The 14525-nt window shown below is 38.7% G+C and overlaps 1 protein-coding gene across 7 annotated transcripts in view; it reads right to left on the bottom strand.

Annotated features, from left to right (window-relative positions):
* The window catches only part of dock3 (dedicator of cytokinesis 3), a 410366-nt gene that overhangs the window by 102470 nt on the left and 293371 nt on the right, over window positions 1-14525 (bottom strand). For all 7 annotated transcript variants that reach the window (XM_036984224.1, XM_036984227.1, XM_036984223.1 and 4 more), the window contains exons 11-12: window positions 10452-10512; window positions 4214-4361 (exon numbers count right to left, since the gene is read on the bottom strand). In XM_036984224.1, the coding sequence (XP_036840119.1) occupies window positions 4214-4361; window positions 10452-10512 (209 nt within the window). The remainder of the gene's footprint in view (window positions 1-4213; window positions 4362-10451; window positions 10513-14525) is intronic.

Raw genomic sequence — 14525 nt, 5'->3', positions numbered from 1 at the left:
TCAAAGGTAAGGCATTTTTATAGAGCTATTTCTGACTTTCGTGTCGCACCTGCCTGGTTTAAATATGTTTTTCATGTGTTGGTATGCGGGTTGCTGTCCTGAGATAATCACATGGTTTACTTTCACCGTAAAGCTTTTTTGAAATCCTTTAAGCTAAATTTTGATGTATTGCACTTGTGATTTTATGAAAGTTGTCACTCCCTGACTTTAGTTATCATTGTTTTCTATATTATTTTGGTTAGGTCAGGGTGTGACGAGGGTGGTATGTGTGTTTTTGTCTTGTCTAGGGTTTTTGTAATTCTATGGGGTTTCGGTATGTCTAGGTATATGTAGGTCTATGGTGGCCTGAATTGGTTCCCAACCGGAGACAGCGTTGTCTCTGATTGGGGATCCTATTTAGGTTGCCATTTTCCATTTTGGTTTTGTAGGTTATTGTCTATGTGTAGCTGCACGTCAGCACTCGGTTTATCATAGCTTCACGTTCGTTTTGTTAGTTTTGTTAGTTTGTTTAAGTGTTTATCGTTAATTAAAGAAGAATGTATTCTTATCACTCTGTGCCTTGGTCTCATCATTACGATGAACGTGACAAAAGTAATTTAATTTGAATTTGGCTCTCTGCAATTCCACCGGACGTTGTCGAGGTGTCCTGCTAGCGACATGCCTATCCCAATGAGGTTTTAAACAGCTTGTAAAATCCAGAAAATTATGTCATGGATTTACAAGCTTCTGATAGGCTTATTGACATCATTTGAGTCGATTGGAGGTGTACCTGTGGATGTATTTGAAGGCCTATCTTCAAACTCAGTGCTTCTTTGCTTGACATCATAGGAAAATCAAAAGAAATCACCCCAGACCTCTGAAAAAAAATTGTTGACCTCCACAAGTCTGGTTCATCCTTGGGAGCAATTTCCAAACGCCTGAAGATACCACGTTCATCTGTACGAACAATAGTACACAAATATAAACACCATGGGACCACACAGCCGTCAAATCACTCAGGAAGGAGACGCATTCTGTCTCCTTGAGATGAACGTACTTTGGTGAGAAAAGTGCAAATCAATCCCAGAACAACAGCAAAGGACCTTGTGAAGATGCTGGAGGAAACAGGTACAAAATAATCCATAACAGCAGTAAAACGAGTCCAATATCGATATAACCTGAAAGGCTGCTTGCAACTGCACATGGGGACAAAATTTGTACTTTTTGGAGAAATGTCCTCTAGTCTGATGAAGCGAAAACAGAACTGTTTAGCCATAATGACCATCGTGATGTTTAGAGGAAAAAGGGGGAGGCTTGCAAGCCGAAGAATAACATCCCAACCGTGAAGCACGGGGGTGGCAGCATCATGTTGTGGGGATGCTTTGCTGCAGGAGGGACTGGTGCACTTTACAAAATAGATGACATCATGAGGCAGGAAAATGATGTGGATATATTGAAGCAACATCTCAAGACATTGGTCAGGAAGTTAAAGTTTGTTCGCAAATGGGTCTTCCAAATGGACAATGACACCAAGCATACTTCAAAAGTTGTGTCAAAATGGCTTAAGGACAACAAAGTCAATGTATTGGAGTGGCCATCACAAAGCCCTGACCTCAATCCTATTTGTGGGCAGAACTGAAAAAGCGTGTGCGAGCAAGGAGGCCTACAAACCTGACTCAGTTACTCCAGCTGTGTCAGGAGGAATGGGCCAAAATTCACCCAACTTATTGTGGGAAGCTTGTGGAAGGCTACCCCAAACGTTTGACCCAAGTTAAACAATTTAAAAGCAATGCTAGTAAATACTAATTGAGTGAATGTAAACTTCTGACCCACTGGGAATGTGATGAAAGAAATAAAAGCTGAAATAAATCACTCTCTCTGTCACGCCCTAACTTTAGAGATCCTTTTTATGTCTCTATTTGGTTTGGGTGTGATTTGGGTTGGGCATTCTAGGTTTCGTTTTCTATGATTTAGTGTTTCTATGTTTTGGCCGGGTATGGTTCTCAATCAGGGACAGCTGTCTATCGTTGTCTCTGATTGGGAACCATACTTAGGTAGCCCTTTTCCTTCCTTTCTGTGTGGGAAGTTGTCTTTGTTTGTTGGCACTATAGCCTTTAGCTTCACGGTTGTTTTGGATGGTTTATTGTTTTTGTCGGCGTCATATGAAATAAAGGAACATGTACGTTCACCACGCTGCACCTTGGTCCAGTTTTTTCAACAGCCGTGACATTCTCTACTATTATTCTGACATTTCACATTCTTAAAATAAAAGTGGTGATCAAAACTGACCTAAAACAGGGAAATTCTACTAGGATTAAATGTCAGGAATTGGGAAAAACAGAGTTTTAAAAAAATGTATTTGGCTAAGGTGTATGTAAACTTCCAACTTCAACTGTAGTTAAAAAAATACAGTAGAAAAATGTTTTGAACATCTCTTCTTAAATTAGAGTTAAATCAATCAATTATTAAATCAATCAATACCTCAATCAACAGATCAAACAATTGTATCTATTAGCTAGGCGTATGTTGCATGTCACTCCTTCACAGGAGAGGCATTTGAGCGTAATGCGTTTTTTTTTTAGCAGAAATGCCTTCAGGACATATGAACTTTCATGTACCTTAAGGACAAAATTGTATTTTATCCGTAAATTACGAGCCCAGTTGGTTTAGCCATGGAAAAAGTCAGGAAACTTCCCGCTAGCCATGATTGGCTAAGATAATGGATGGACTGGACATGCTGGGAGATGAGTTTTGGATTGGTCTGTCATGTAGCATGCTTCTGTCTATAAACGTGAGCTGCTCGGTATGTGTTGATAGTCCTTTCTACCGCACTGTTTTCAAAAGATATAACATCAGCCATCAAGGGTGTAGACAAAGAAGAGCTCTCGTGTAGGTGTACCAAAACATTCAAGGGCTATTTTCTCAAAAGTGTGGTTTACAAGTTTATCAACTTTCAAAGCAGAATGCTCATTGTTCCTCAACTGCAATGTATTATATACCATTTTCTGGGTCTGAGTCTAAAACCGTTATCCAATATTGGACCGTGCTGGTCATTTATTAACATTTGAACATCTTGGCCATGTTCTGTTATAATCTCCACCCGGCACAGCCAGAAGAGGACTGGCCACCCCACATAGCCTGATTCCTCTCTAGGTTTCTTCCTAGGTTTTGGCCTTTCTAGGGAGTTTTTCCTTGCCACCGTGCTTCTACACCTGCATTGCTTGCTGTTTGGGGTTTTAGGCTGGGTTTCTGTACAGCACTTTGAGATATCAGCTGATGTACGAAGGGCTATATAAATAAATTTGATTTGATTTGATGTATAAAAAAATATATATTTTAAAATATAAATACATAAAACGGAATCGAGGCGGTTGGACACATATATATATATGTATATCAACATTTATTACAGAGTGCTAACATAACCTTAACGCTTAACAGTCGAGTTAAATTTCACTTGTGGAAAATTAGTAAGGAGAATGAAACATTAACAGCAAGTAGTGTTTCTTCAATTCTGACTCGATCAGCATTCAACTTCTGCTTCCTTTCCATAGTAAACACATTAAGACTGTGTGATGGGGGAAAACATAAGGGCCTAATGAGCCCAACAGAGCAAGACATAACCATTTCTGTTGTGATTGTATTTTTCCAAAGACAAAAGCCTTACAAATGCAACCATTTTGGTTTAACATAGGGCATAATCATTTTACAATGTTAATACGTAGATTTCTCTATTCTCTATGGCCAGAAGGAGTTCATCATTAGTTGTTCATTGCTGATGGGGAATATTGCGTCGGCACTCAGTATTACAAGGGTTTGTTTCCTATTCTAATATGTCTGAGTCTAATGGTGGACTGGCTATCCGGATGTGACTGGAGTCTGTTTAAAAAGACAATACTGGCTATATAGATATATATACAGCATGCGCAATGTGTGTGTGCGTGTCCGAATGTGTGTGTGTGTGTGTGTGTCTGAATGTGTTTGTGTGTGTGTCCGAATGTGTGTGTGTGTCTGAATGTGTGTGTGTGTCTGAATGTGTTTGTGTGTGTGTCCGAATGTGTGTGTATGTGTGTCTGAATGTATGTGTGTGTGTCCGAATGTGTGTATGTGTGTGTGTGTCCGAATGTGTGTGTGTGTGTGTATGCATAATGTATGTTCATGTGTGTGCAAGTATGTGTGTGTATGCATAATGTATGTTCATGTGTGTGCAAGTATGTGTGTGTATGCTACTCACGTGTAGACTTTGAGAACAAAGTCCTTCTCCTCCTTTAGTTCTGAGATGGTCTGTAGTACATCACTCATGGCCAGAACCGCACAGCCGTACGGCCTTCTGTACTGGACGTGAGGAGGACCCTTCTTAGAGTCATTCAGCAGCATCCGACCTGCACACACACACACACACACACACACACACACACACATACACACACACACACATTCACACACATACACACACACACACACACACACACACACACACACACACACACACACACACACACACACACACACACACAGAGAGAGAGAGAGAGAGAGAGAGAGACCTTATCACAATCACATCATACCATACCATGACAATGATACACTCACATGTAAACAACCCTGTGTGAATATGCTAGCTATGAAACAATGTAGCTAGACAAACAAACATAACTATGCCTATTCGTGTGTGTATACCATGGATAGTCCTGTCTGAAGGTGTGTGTACACCATTAATAGTCCTGTCTGAAGGTGTGAAGGGGAACACAGAACACACAGCAGTGGCAACAACTGCTCTGTGGTCACCGCAGTTAGTCTGCCTGTGTGTGTGTGTGTTTTGTCTGTCTGTCTGTCTGTCTGTCTGTCTGTCTGTCTGTCTGTCTGTCTGTCTGTCTGTCTGTCTGTCTGTCTGTCTGTCTGTCTGTCTGTCTGTCTGTCTGTCTGTCTGTCATAGCCTAAATGTCACCTGGATCTGAGCAGACAGTAGCAAAAAAAAACTTGTTTTCCTTTACAGCAGGAAATGTAAAACTTGTAGTGATGTTTAAAAAGTAGCAATTAACCCGAATTAAACCAATTGTCTGAAGTCGGTTCAATTATTTGAATTCCATTTTATATATTTTTTTTAAATCCACGATAAAGAGGGATAAAAAGCAGATGTATCTCTACCTGAAAATACACGATCTGTGTCTTGATATTGGTATTCAGCTGTCATAAAATGATGTCTTATTTACATTGAAGAACTACTAAAATAGTGATTCTGTCAGACAGCATAGGCAGCAGCTCTATAGAGATGATCTGTAGAGATGAGATGATGACTTGGAATTAAAGAATAACATCATCAAAGGACTGGCTAATAAGTCTGGCTGCACATCTGACTTACTGCAAATGGAGAAATGATGAGACTAAACTCAACACAAAGAAGAAGAAACTGTATTATGAAGCCAAGATCAATGATATAAAGAATGACGGAAAAAAAAAAGCTTTGGAGTATTTTAAATGAAATTATGGGCAGAAAGACAAAATTCAAAGACAAATCTTTCATCGAATCAGATGGCTTATTCATCACAAAACCATTTGATGTGACCAATTATTTTGAGGATTACTTCATTGGCAAAGTGGGCAAACTTAGGCAGGAAATTCCAACAATGAACAATGAATGTTAGCCATCATACTCATGCATAAAAATAAAAAAAAATATGAAAAGAAAAGCATTGTAAATTTGAATTTGATAAAGTTAGTGTGGGAGAGTTGGAAAAATTATTGTTATCTATCAATAAAGACAAACCTGGCATTGACAACATAGATGGAAAGTTACTGAGGATTGTAGCTGACTATATAGCCACTCCTATCTGTCATATATTTAAAGAAAAGGTATTTACTCGTTCTAACAGCAGACCTATCAGCCAATGTACTGCACTGACACAAATGACTGATGATTGGTTGAAAGAAATTGATAATAAGAAGATCGTGGGAGCTGTACTGTTAGATTTCAGTGATATTATTGACCATAAATTGTTATTGAGAAAACGCATGTGTTATGGCTTTTCAACCTCTGCCATATCATGGATTCAGAGCTACAGTATCTATCTAATAGAACTGAGAGAGGGTTTTCTTTAATGGAAGCTTCTCTAATGTCAAACATGTAAAGTTTGATGTACCGCAGGGAAGCTCTCTAGGCCCTCTACTATTTTCACATTTTTCACAATGACATTACGATGGCATTAAACAAATCATGTGTGTCCATGTATGCTGATGATTCAACCATATATGCACCAGCAACCACAGCTAAGGAAGTCAATTAAAACCCTTAACAAAGAGTTGCAGTCTGTTTTGGAATGGGTGGCCAGTAATACACTGGTCCTGAACTTCTCTAAAACTAAGAGCATTGAATTTTGCACAAATGATTCCCTAAGTTATAGACTTCAGCTGAATATGTTAATGAATGGCTGTTGAGGAGACTAAATTACTTGGTGTTACCTTAGACTGTAAACTGTCATAGTCTAAACATACAGTGCATTCAGAAAGTATTCAGACACCTTGACGTTTTTCTACATTTTGTTAGGTTACAGCCTTGTTCTGAAATTTATAAAATTGTTTATTTTTTGTCCTCATCAATCTACACACAATACCCCATAATGACAATAATAATCAAATATTACAGTCATTTGTCGAAGCACCTCTTTCAGCGATTACAGCCTCGAGTCTTCTTGAGTATGACGCTACAAGTTTGGCACACCTGTATTTGGAGAGTTTCTCCCATTCTTCTTTGCATATCCTCTGAAGCTCTGTCAGGTTGGATGGGAGAGTTGCTGCACAGCTATTTTCAGGTCTCTCCAGGGATTTTCGATAGGGTTAAAGTCCAGACTCTGGCTGGGCCACTCAAGGACATTCAGAGACTTGTCCCAAAGCCACTCCCACGCTGTCTTGGCTGTGTGCTTAGTGTCGTTATCCTGTTGGAAGGAGAACCTTTGCCACAGTCTGAGCACTCTGGAGCAGGTTTTCATCAAGGATCTCTCTGTACTTTGCGCTGTTCATCTGTGCCTCAATCCTGACTAGTCTCCCAGTCCCTTCCGCTGAAAAACGTCCCCACAGCATGATGCTGCCACCACCACGCTTCACCGTAGGGATGGTGCCAGGTATCCTCCAGACGTAATACTTGGTAGTCAAAGGTTCAATCTTGGGTTCATCAGACCAGAGAATTTTGTTTCTCATGGTCTGAGAGTCTTTAGGTGCCTTTTGGCAAACTCTGTTTTTGCTTTGTCATTATGGGTTATTGTGTGTAGATTGCTGAGGATTTTTTTTTTATCCATTTTAGAATAAAGCTTTAACGTAACAAAATGTGGAAAAGGGGTCTGAATACTTTCCAAGGCACTGTATAGATCCAATGGTTGTAAAGATGGGGAGAGGTCTGTCCGTAATAAAAAGATGCTCTGCTTTTTTGACACCACACACCTAAAAAGAAAATCCTGCAGGCTGCAGTTTTGTCTAAACTTGATTATTGTCCAGTCATATGGTCAAGCGCTGCAAAGAAGGACCTAGTTAAGCTGCAGCTGACTCAGAACAGAGCTGCACGTCTTGCTCTTCATTGCAATCAGAGGGCTAATATTAATACCATGCATGGCAGTCTCTCTTGTTAAGAGATGAGGAAAAACTGACTGCGTCAGTTCTTGTTTTTATAAGAAATATTAATGTGCTGGAAAATCAACGTTTTTGCATAGTCAACTTACACACAGCGCTGATACACACACTTACCCCACCAGACATGCCAACAGGGGTCTTTTCACAGTCCCACCAGGTCCAGAACAAATTCAAGGAACCTTACAGTATTATACAGAGCCATGAGTGCATGGAACTCCCTTCCATCTTATATAAAAATAAATAACGCAACACCTCAGAGCACAACGCCTTTCCCCCATGTGACCTACTGGTTGTATGTACTGACATATGACCTACTGGTTGTGTGTACTGACATGTAACCTACTGGTTGTGTGTATGTACTGACATGTGACCTACTTGTTGTGTGTATGTACTGACATGTGACCTACTTGTTGTGTGTATGTACTGACATGTGACCTACTTGTTGTGTTTATGTACTGAAATGTGACCTACTGGTTGTGTGTATGTACTGACGTGACCTACTGGTTGTGTGTACTGATATGTGACCTACTGGTTGTGTGTACTGTACTGACATGTGACCTACTGGTTGTGTGTACTGTACTGACATTTGACCTACTGGTTGTGTGTACTGTACTGACATGTGACCTACTTGCTGTGTGTATGTACTGACATGTGACCTACTGGTTGTGTGTACTGACATGTGACCTACTGGTTGTGTGTACTGTACTGACATGTGACCTACTGGTTGTGTGTACTGTACTGACATGTGACCTACTGGTTGTGTGTACTGTACTGACATGTGACCTACTGGTTGTGTTTATGTACTGACATGTGACCTACTGGTTGTGTGTACTGACATGTGACCTACTGGTTGTGTGTACTGTACTGACATGTGACCTACTGGTTGTGTGTACTGTACTGACATGTGACCTACTGGTTGTGTGTACTGACATGTGACCTACTGGTTGTGTGTACTGACACGTGACCTACTGGTTGTGTGTACTGACACGTGACCTACTGGTTGTGTGTACTGACACGTGACCTACTGGTTGTATGTACTGACATGTGACCTACTGGTTGTGTGTACTGACACGTGACCTACTGGTTGTATGTACTGACATGTGACCTACTGGTTGTGTGTACTGACACGTGACCTACTGGTTGTGTGTACTGACACGTGACCTACTGGTTGTGTGTACTGACATGTGACCTACTGGTTGTGTGTACTGACACGTGACCTACTGGTTGTATGTACTGACATGTGACCTACTGGTTGTGTGTACTGACACGTGACCTACTGGTTGGATGTACTGACATGTGACCTACTGGTTGTGTGTACTGACACGTGACCTACTGGTTGTGTGTACTGTACTGACATGTGACCTACTGGTTGTGTGTACTGACATGTGACCTACTGGTTGTGTGTACTGACACGTGACCTACTGGTTGTGTGTACTGACATGTGACCTACTGGTTGTGTGTACTGACACGTGACCTACTGGTTGTGTGTACTGACACGTGACCTACTGGTTGTGTGTACTGACACGTGACCTACTGGTTGTGTGTACTGACATGTGACCTACTGGTTGTGTGTACTGACACGTGACCTACTGGTTGTGTGTACTGACACGTGACCTACTGGTTGTGTGTACTGACATGTGACCTACTGGTTGTGTGTACTGACACGTGACCTACTGGTTGTGTGTACTGATATGTGACCTACTGGTTGTGTGTACTGTACTGACATGTGACCTACTGGTTGTGTGTACTGACATGTGACCTACTGGTTGTGTGTATGTACTGACGTGTGACCTACTGGTTGTGTGTACTGACACGTGACCTACTGGTTGTGTGTACTGACACGTGTGACTGATAGATGGACACACTACACGTTCATGTTTTTAAATGTCTGTTCCTTATGTGTCAGACCCCAATAAATCAAACACATGTAATATCAACAACAACTGAAATATTTTGTTAAAGTAATGTGAATAAATGATGTCTAATAAGTGATGAGCAGTAATGGACAGTCACTACCATTGTGGGACTTGTATTGTTTTAGTCTGCGTAGCTACAGCATTCAACCCAAATAATGCAAAGTGCATTTAATGTAAAAAACAAAAATTGAAAACCTTAATCATTTTTTTAAATAATCGAACCGTAACCAAACCGACCTCAAAAAACACTAATCGTTCAGCACTATTAAAAAAGCTTCTGAAGTTTGTAATTTCCATTTAGAAATTTCAGAATTGATTTGCCCTAACAAAAAATATAGCAACCCTCACAAAACTACATCCATTAATTATAATCCAGATAATAATTCACATTTCCTGTTGTTGCAGGATAATTCTTCTGCTGTAAGAAACTGGGTCAAATTATGATTCGGCATCTGTAGATCTGTAAAACAATCAGCTAGAGGAAGAACTGTACTAAGATACTGCAGTTTTTTAAAAACTTAATTAACAGAGGAAGAGAATCAGTGGAACTCCGAATGCTTTGTATAAAACATTGAATTTAAAGGTAGATGTAGGACTAGAAAACATATGATAGAGGGAGAAAAAGAGCCTTTAGAGCCAGCCAGAGAGATGACAAAGTGCATGCAGAGATACACACACTTGAGATGCTGGGGACACAGCAGGTGACCCAAGCTCATTTCCTCAAATTAAGAAACACAAACAGCATACTGCTTTACTGTCTCTGTGTTCTGCTTCACGGAGACCAAATTAGATTATTACTGTGTCCCAAAATGGCACCTTGTTCCTTACAGTATAACGTGCACTACTTTTGACCCATGGGGCTCAAAATGTATGCACTACATTGGGAATATGGTGCCATTTGGGACACGCCGATTGAACATCTGAGAAAGAGTAGCTTACCGGTTCTGATGACTTGTGAAACAATATACAGGTCCCGCTTCATGTCCTTATTACTTAAATCCTGCAGAGTAAAGAGGGTAAAACATTACTCAGTGATGTCAGAGATGATAAAGGAGAGGTTAACATATTACTTAGTGATGTCAGAGATGATAGAGGAGAGGTTAACATATTACTTAGTGATGTCAGAGATGATAAAGGAGAAGTTAACATATTACTTAGTGGTGTCAGAGATGATAGAGGAGAGGTTAACATATTACTTAGTGATGTCAGAGATGATAAAGGAGAGGTTAACATATTACTTAGTGATGTCAGAGATGATAAAGGAGAAGTTAACATATTACTTAGTGGTGTCAGAGATGATAGAGGAGAGGTTAACATATTACTTAGTGATGTCAGAGATGATAAAGGAGAGGTTAACATATTACTTAGTGGTGTCAGAGATGATAAACAGAAAGAGGTTAACATATTACTTAGTGATGTCAGAGATGATAGAGGAGAGGTTAACATATTACTTAGTGATGTCAGAGATGATAAACAGAAAGAGGTTAACATATTACTTAGTGATGTCAGAGATGATAAAGGAGAGGTTAACATATTACTTAGTGATGTCAGAGATGATAAAGGAGAAGTTAACATATTACTTAGTGGTGTCAGAGATGATAGAGGAGAGGGTAAAACATTACTTTGTGATGTCAGAGATGATAAACAGAAAGAGGTTAACATATTACTTAGTGATGTCAGAGATGATAGAGGAGAGGTTAACATATTACTTAGTGATGTCAGAGATGATAAAGGAGAAGTTAACATATTACTTAGTGGTGTCAGAGATGATAGAGGAGAGGGTAAAACATTACTTTGTGATGTCAGAGATGATAAACAGAAAGAGGTTAACATATTACTTAGTGGTGTCAGAGATGATAGAGGAGAGGTTAACATATTACTTAGTGATGTCAGAGATGATAAACAGAAAGAGGTTAACATATTACTAAGTGATGTCAGAGATGATAAAGGAGAGGTTAACATATTACTTAGTGATGTCAGAGATGATAAAGGAGAGGTTAACATATTACTAAGTGATGTCAGAGATGATAAAGGAGAGGTTAACATATTACTAAGTGATGTCAGAGATGATAAAGGAGAGGTTAACATATTACTTAGTGATGTCAGAGATGATAGAGGAGAGGTTAACATATTACTAAGTGATGTCAGAGATGATAGAGGAGAGGTTAACATATTACTTAGTGATGTCAGAGATGATAAAGGAGAGGTTAACATATTACTTAGTGATGTCAGAGATGATAGAGGAGAGGTTAACATATTACTTAGTGATGTCAGAGATGATAAAGGAGAGGTTAACATATTACTTAGTGGTGTCAGAGATGATAAAGGAGAAGTTAACATATTACTTAGTGGTGTCAGAGATGATAGAGGAGAGGGTAAAACATTACTTTGTGATGTCAGAGATGATAAACAGAAAGAGATTAACATATTACTTAGTGGTGTCAGAGATGATAGAGGAGAGGTTAACATATTACTTAGTGGTGTCAGAGATGATAGAGGAGAGGTTAACATATTACTTAGTGATGTCAGAGATGATAAAGGAGAAGTTAACATATTACTTAGTGGTGTCAGAGATGATAGAGGAGAGGTTAACATATTACTTAGTGATGTCAGAGATGATAAAGGAGAGGTTAACATATTACTTAGTGGTGTCAGAGATGATAGAGGAGAGGTTAACATATTACTTAGTGATGTCAGAGATGATAAACAGAAAGAGGTTAACATATTACTTAGTGATGTCAGAGATGATAAAGGAGAGGTTAACATATTACTTAGTGATGTCAGAGATGATAAAGGAGAAGTTAACATATTACTTAGTGGTGTCAGAGATGATAGAGGAGAGGGTAAAACATTACTTTGTGATGTCAGAGATGATAAACAGAAAGAGGTTAACATATTACTTAGTGATGTCAGAGATGATAGAGGAGAGGTTAACATATTACTTAGTGATGTCAGAGATGATAAAGGAGAAGTTAACATATTACTTAGTGGTGTCAGAGATGATAGAGGAGAGGGTAAAACATTACTTTGTGATGTCAGAGATGATAAACAGAAAGAGGTTAACATATTACTTAGTGGTGTCAGAGATGATAGAGGAGAGGTTAACATATTACTTAGTGATGTCAGAGATGATAAACAGAAAGAGGTTAACATATTACTAAGTGATGTCAGAGATGATAAAGGAGAAGTTAACATATTACTTAGTGGTGTCAGAGATGATAGAGGAGAGGTTAACATATTACTTAGTGATGTCAGAGATGATAAACAGAAAGAGGTTAACATATTACTAAGTGATGTCAGAGATGATAAAGGAGAGGTTAACATATTACTTAGTGATGTCAGAGATGATAAAGGAGAGGTTAACATATTACTAAGTGATGTCAGAGATGATAAAGGAGAGGTTAACATATTACTAAGTGATGTCAGAGATGATAAAGGAGAGGTTAACATATTACTTAGTGATGTCAGAGATGATAGAGGAGAGGTTAACATATTACTAAGTGATGTCAGAGATGATAGAGGAGAGGTTAACATATTACTTAGTGATGTCAGAGATGATAAAGGAGAGGTTAACATATTACTTAGTGATGTCAGAGATGATAGAGGAGAGGTTAACATATTACTTAGTGATGTCAGAGATGATAAAGGAGAGGTTAACATATTACTTAGTGGTGTCAGAGATGATAAAGGAGAAGTTAACATATTACTTAGTGGTGTCAGAGATGATAGAGGAGAGGGTAAAACATTACTTTGTGATGTCAGAGATGATAAACAGAAAGAGGTTAACATATTACTTAGTGGTGTCAGAGATGATAGAGGAGAGGTTAACATATTACTTAGTGGTGTCAGAGATGATAGAGGAGAGGTTAACATATTACTTAGTGATGTCAGAGATGATAAAGGAGAAGTTAACATATTACTTAGTGGTGTCAGAGATGATAGAGGAGAGGTTAACATATTACTTAGTGATGTCAGAGATGATAAACAGAAAGAGGTTAACATATTATTAAGTGATGTCAGAGAAGATAAAGGAGAAGTTAACATATTACTTAGTGGTGTCAGAGATGATAGAGGAGAGGTTAACATATTACTTAGTGATGTCAGAGATGATAAAGGAGAAGTTAACATATTACTTAGTGGTGTCAGAGATGATAGAGGAGAGGTTAACATATTACTTAGTGATGTCAGAGATGATAAACAGAAAGAGGTTAACATATTACTAAGTGATGTCAGAGATGATAAAGGAGAAGTTAACATATTACTTAGTGGTGTCAGAGATGATAGAGGAGAGGTTAACATATTACTTAGTGATGTCAGAGATGATAAACAGAAAGAGGTTAACATATTACTAAGTGATGTCAGAGATGATAAAGGAGAAGTTAACATATTACTTAGTGGTGTCAGAGATGATAGAGGAGAAGTTAACATATTACTAAGTGATGTCAGAGATGATAAAGGAGAGGTTAACATATTACTTAGTGATGTCAGAGATGATAAAGGAGAGGTTAACATATTACTTAGTGATGTCAGAGATGATAGAGGAGAGGTTAACATATTACTTAGTGATGTCAGAGATGATAAAGGAGAGGTTAACATATTACTTAGTGATGTCAGAGATGATAAAGGAGAAGTTAACATATTACTTAGTGATGTCAGAGATGATAAAGGAGAGGTTAACATATTACTTAGTGATGTCAGAGATGATAAAGGAGAGGTTAACATATTACTTAGTGATGTCAGAGATGATAAAGGAGAGGTTAACATATTACTAAGTGATGTCAGAGATGATAAAGGAGAGGTTAACATATTACTTAGTGATGTCAGAGATGATAAAGGAGAGGTTAACATATTACTTAGTGATGTCAGAGATGATAAAGGAGAAGTTAACATATTACTTAGTGATGTCAGAGATGATAAAGGAGAGGTTAACATATTACTTAGTGATGTCAGAGATGATAAAGGAGAGGTTAACATATTACTTAGTGATGTCAGAGATGATAAAGGAGAAGTTAA

Source organism: Oncorhynchus mykiss, chromosome 7 (assembly GCF_013265735.2).
Source record: "Oncorhynchus mykiss isolate Arlee chromosome 7, USDA_OmykA_1.1, whole genome shotgun sequence".
Taxonomy (NCBI): Eukaryota; Metazoa; Chordata; class Actinopteri; order Salmoniformes; family Salmonidae; genus Oncorhynchus; species Oncorhynchus mykiss.
The sequence above is the reverse complement of the archived record's forward strand: the minus strand, read 5'-3'. Positions and strand labels throughout refer to the sequence as shown.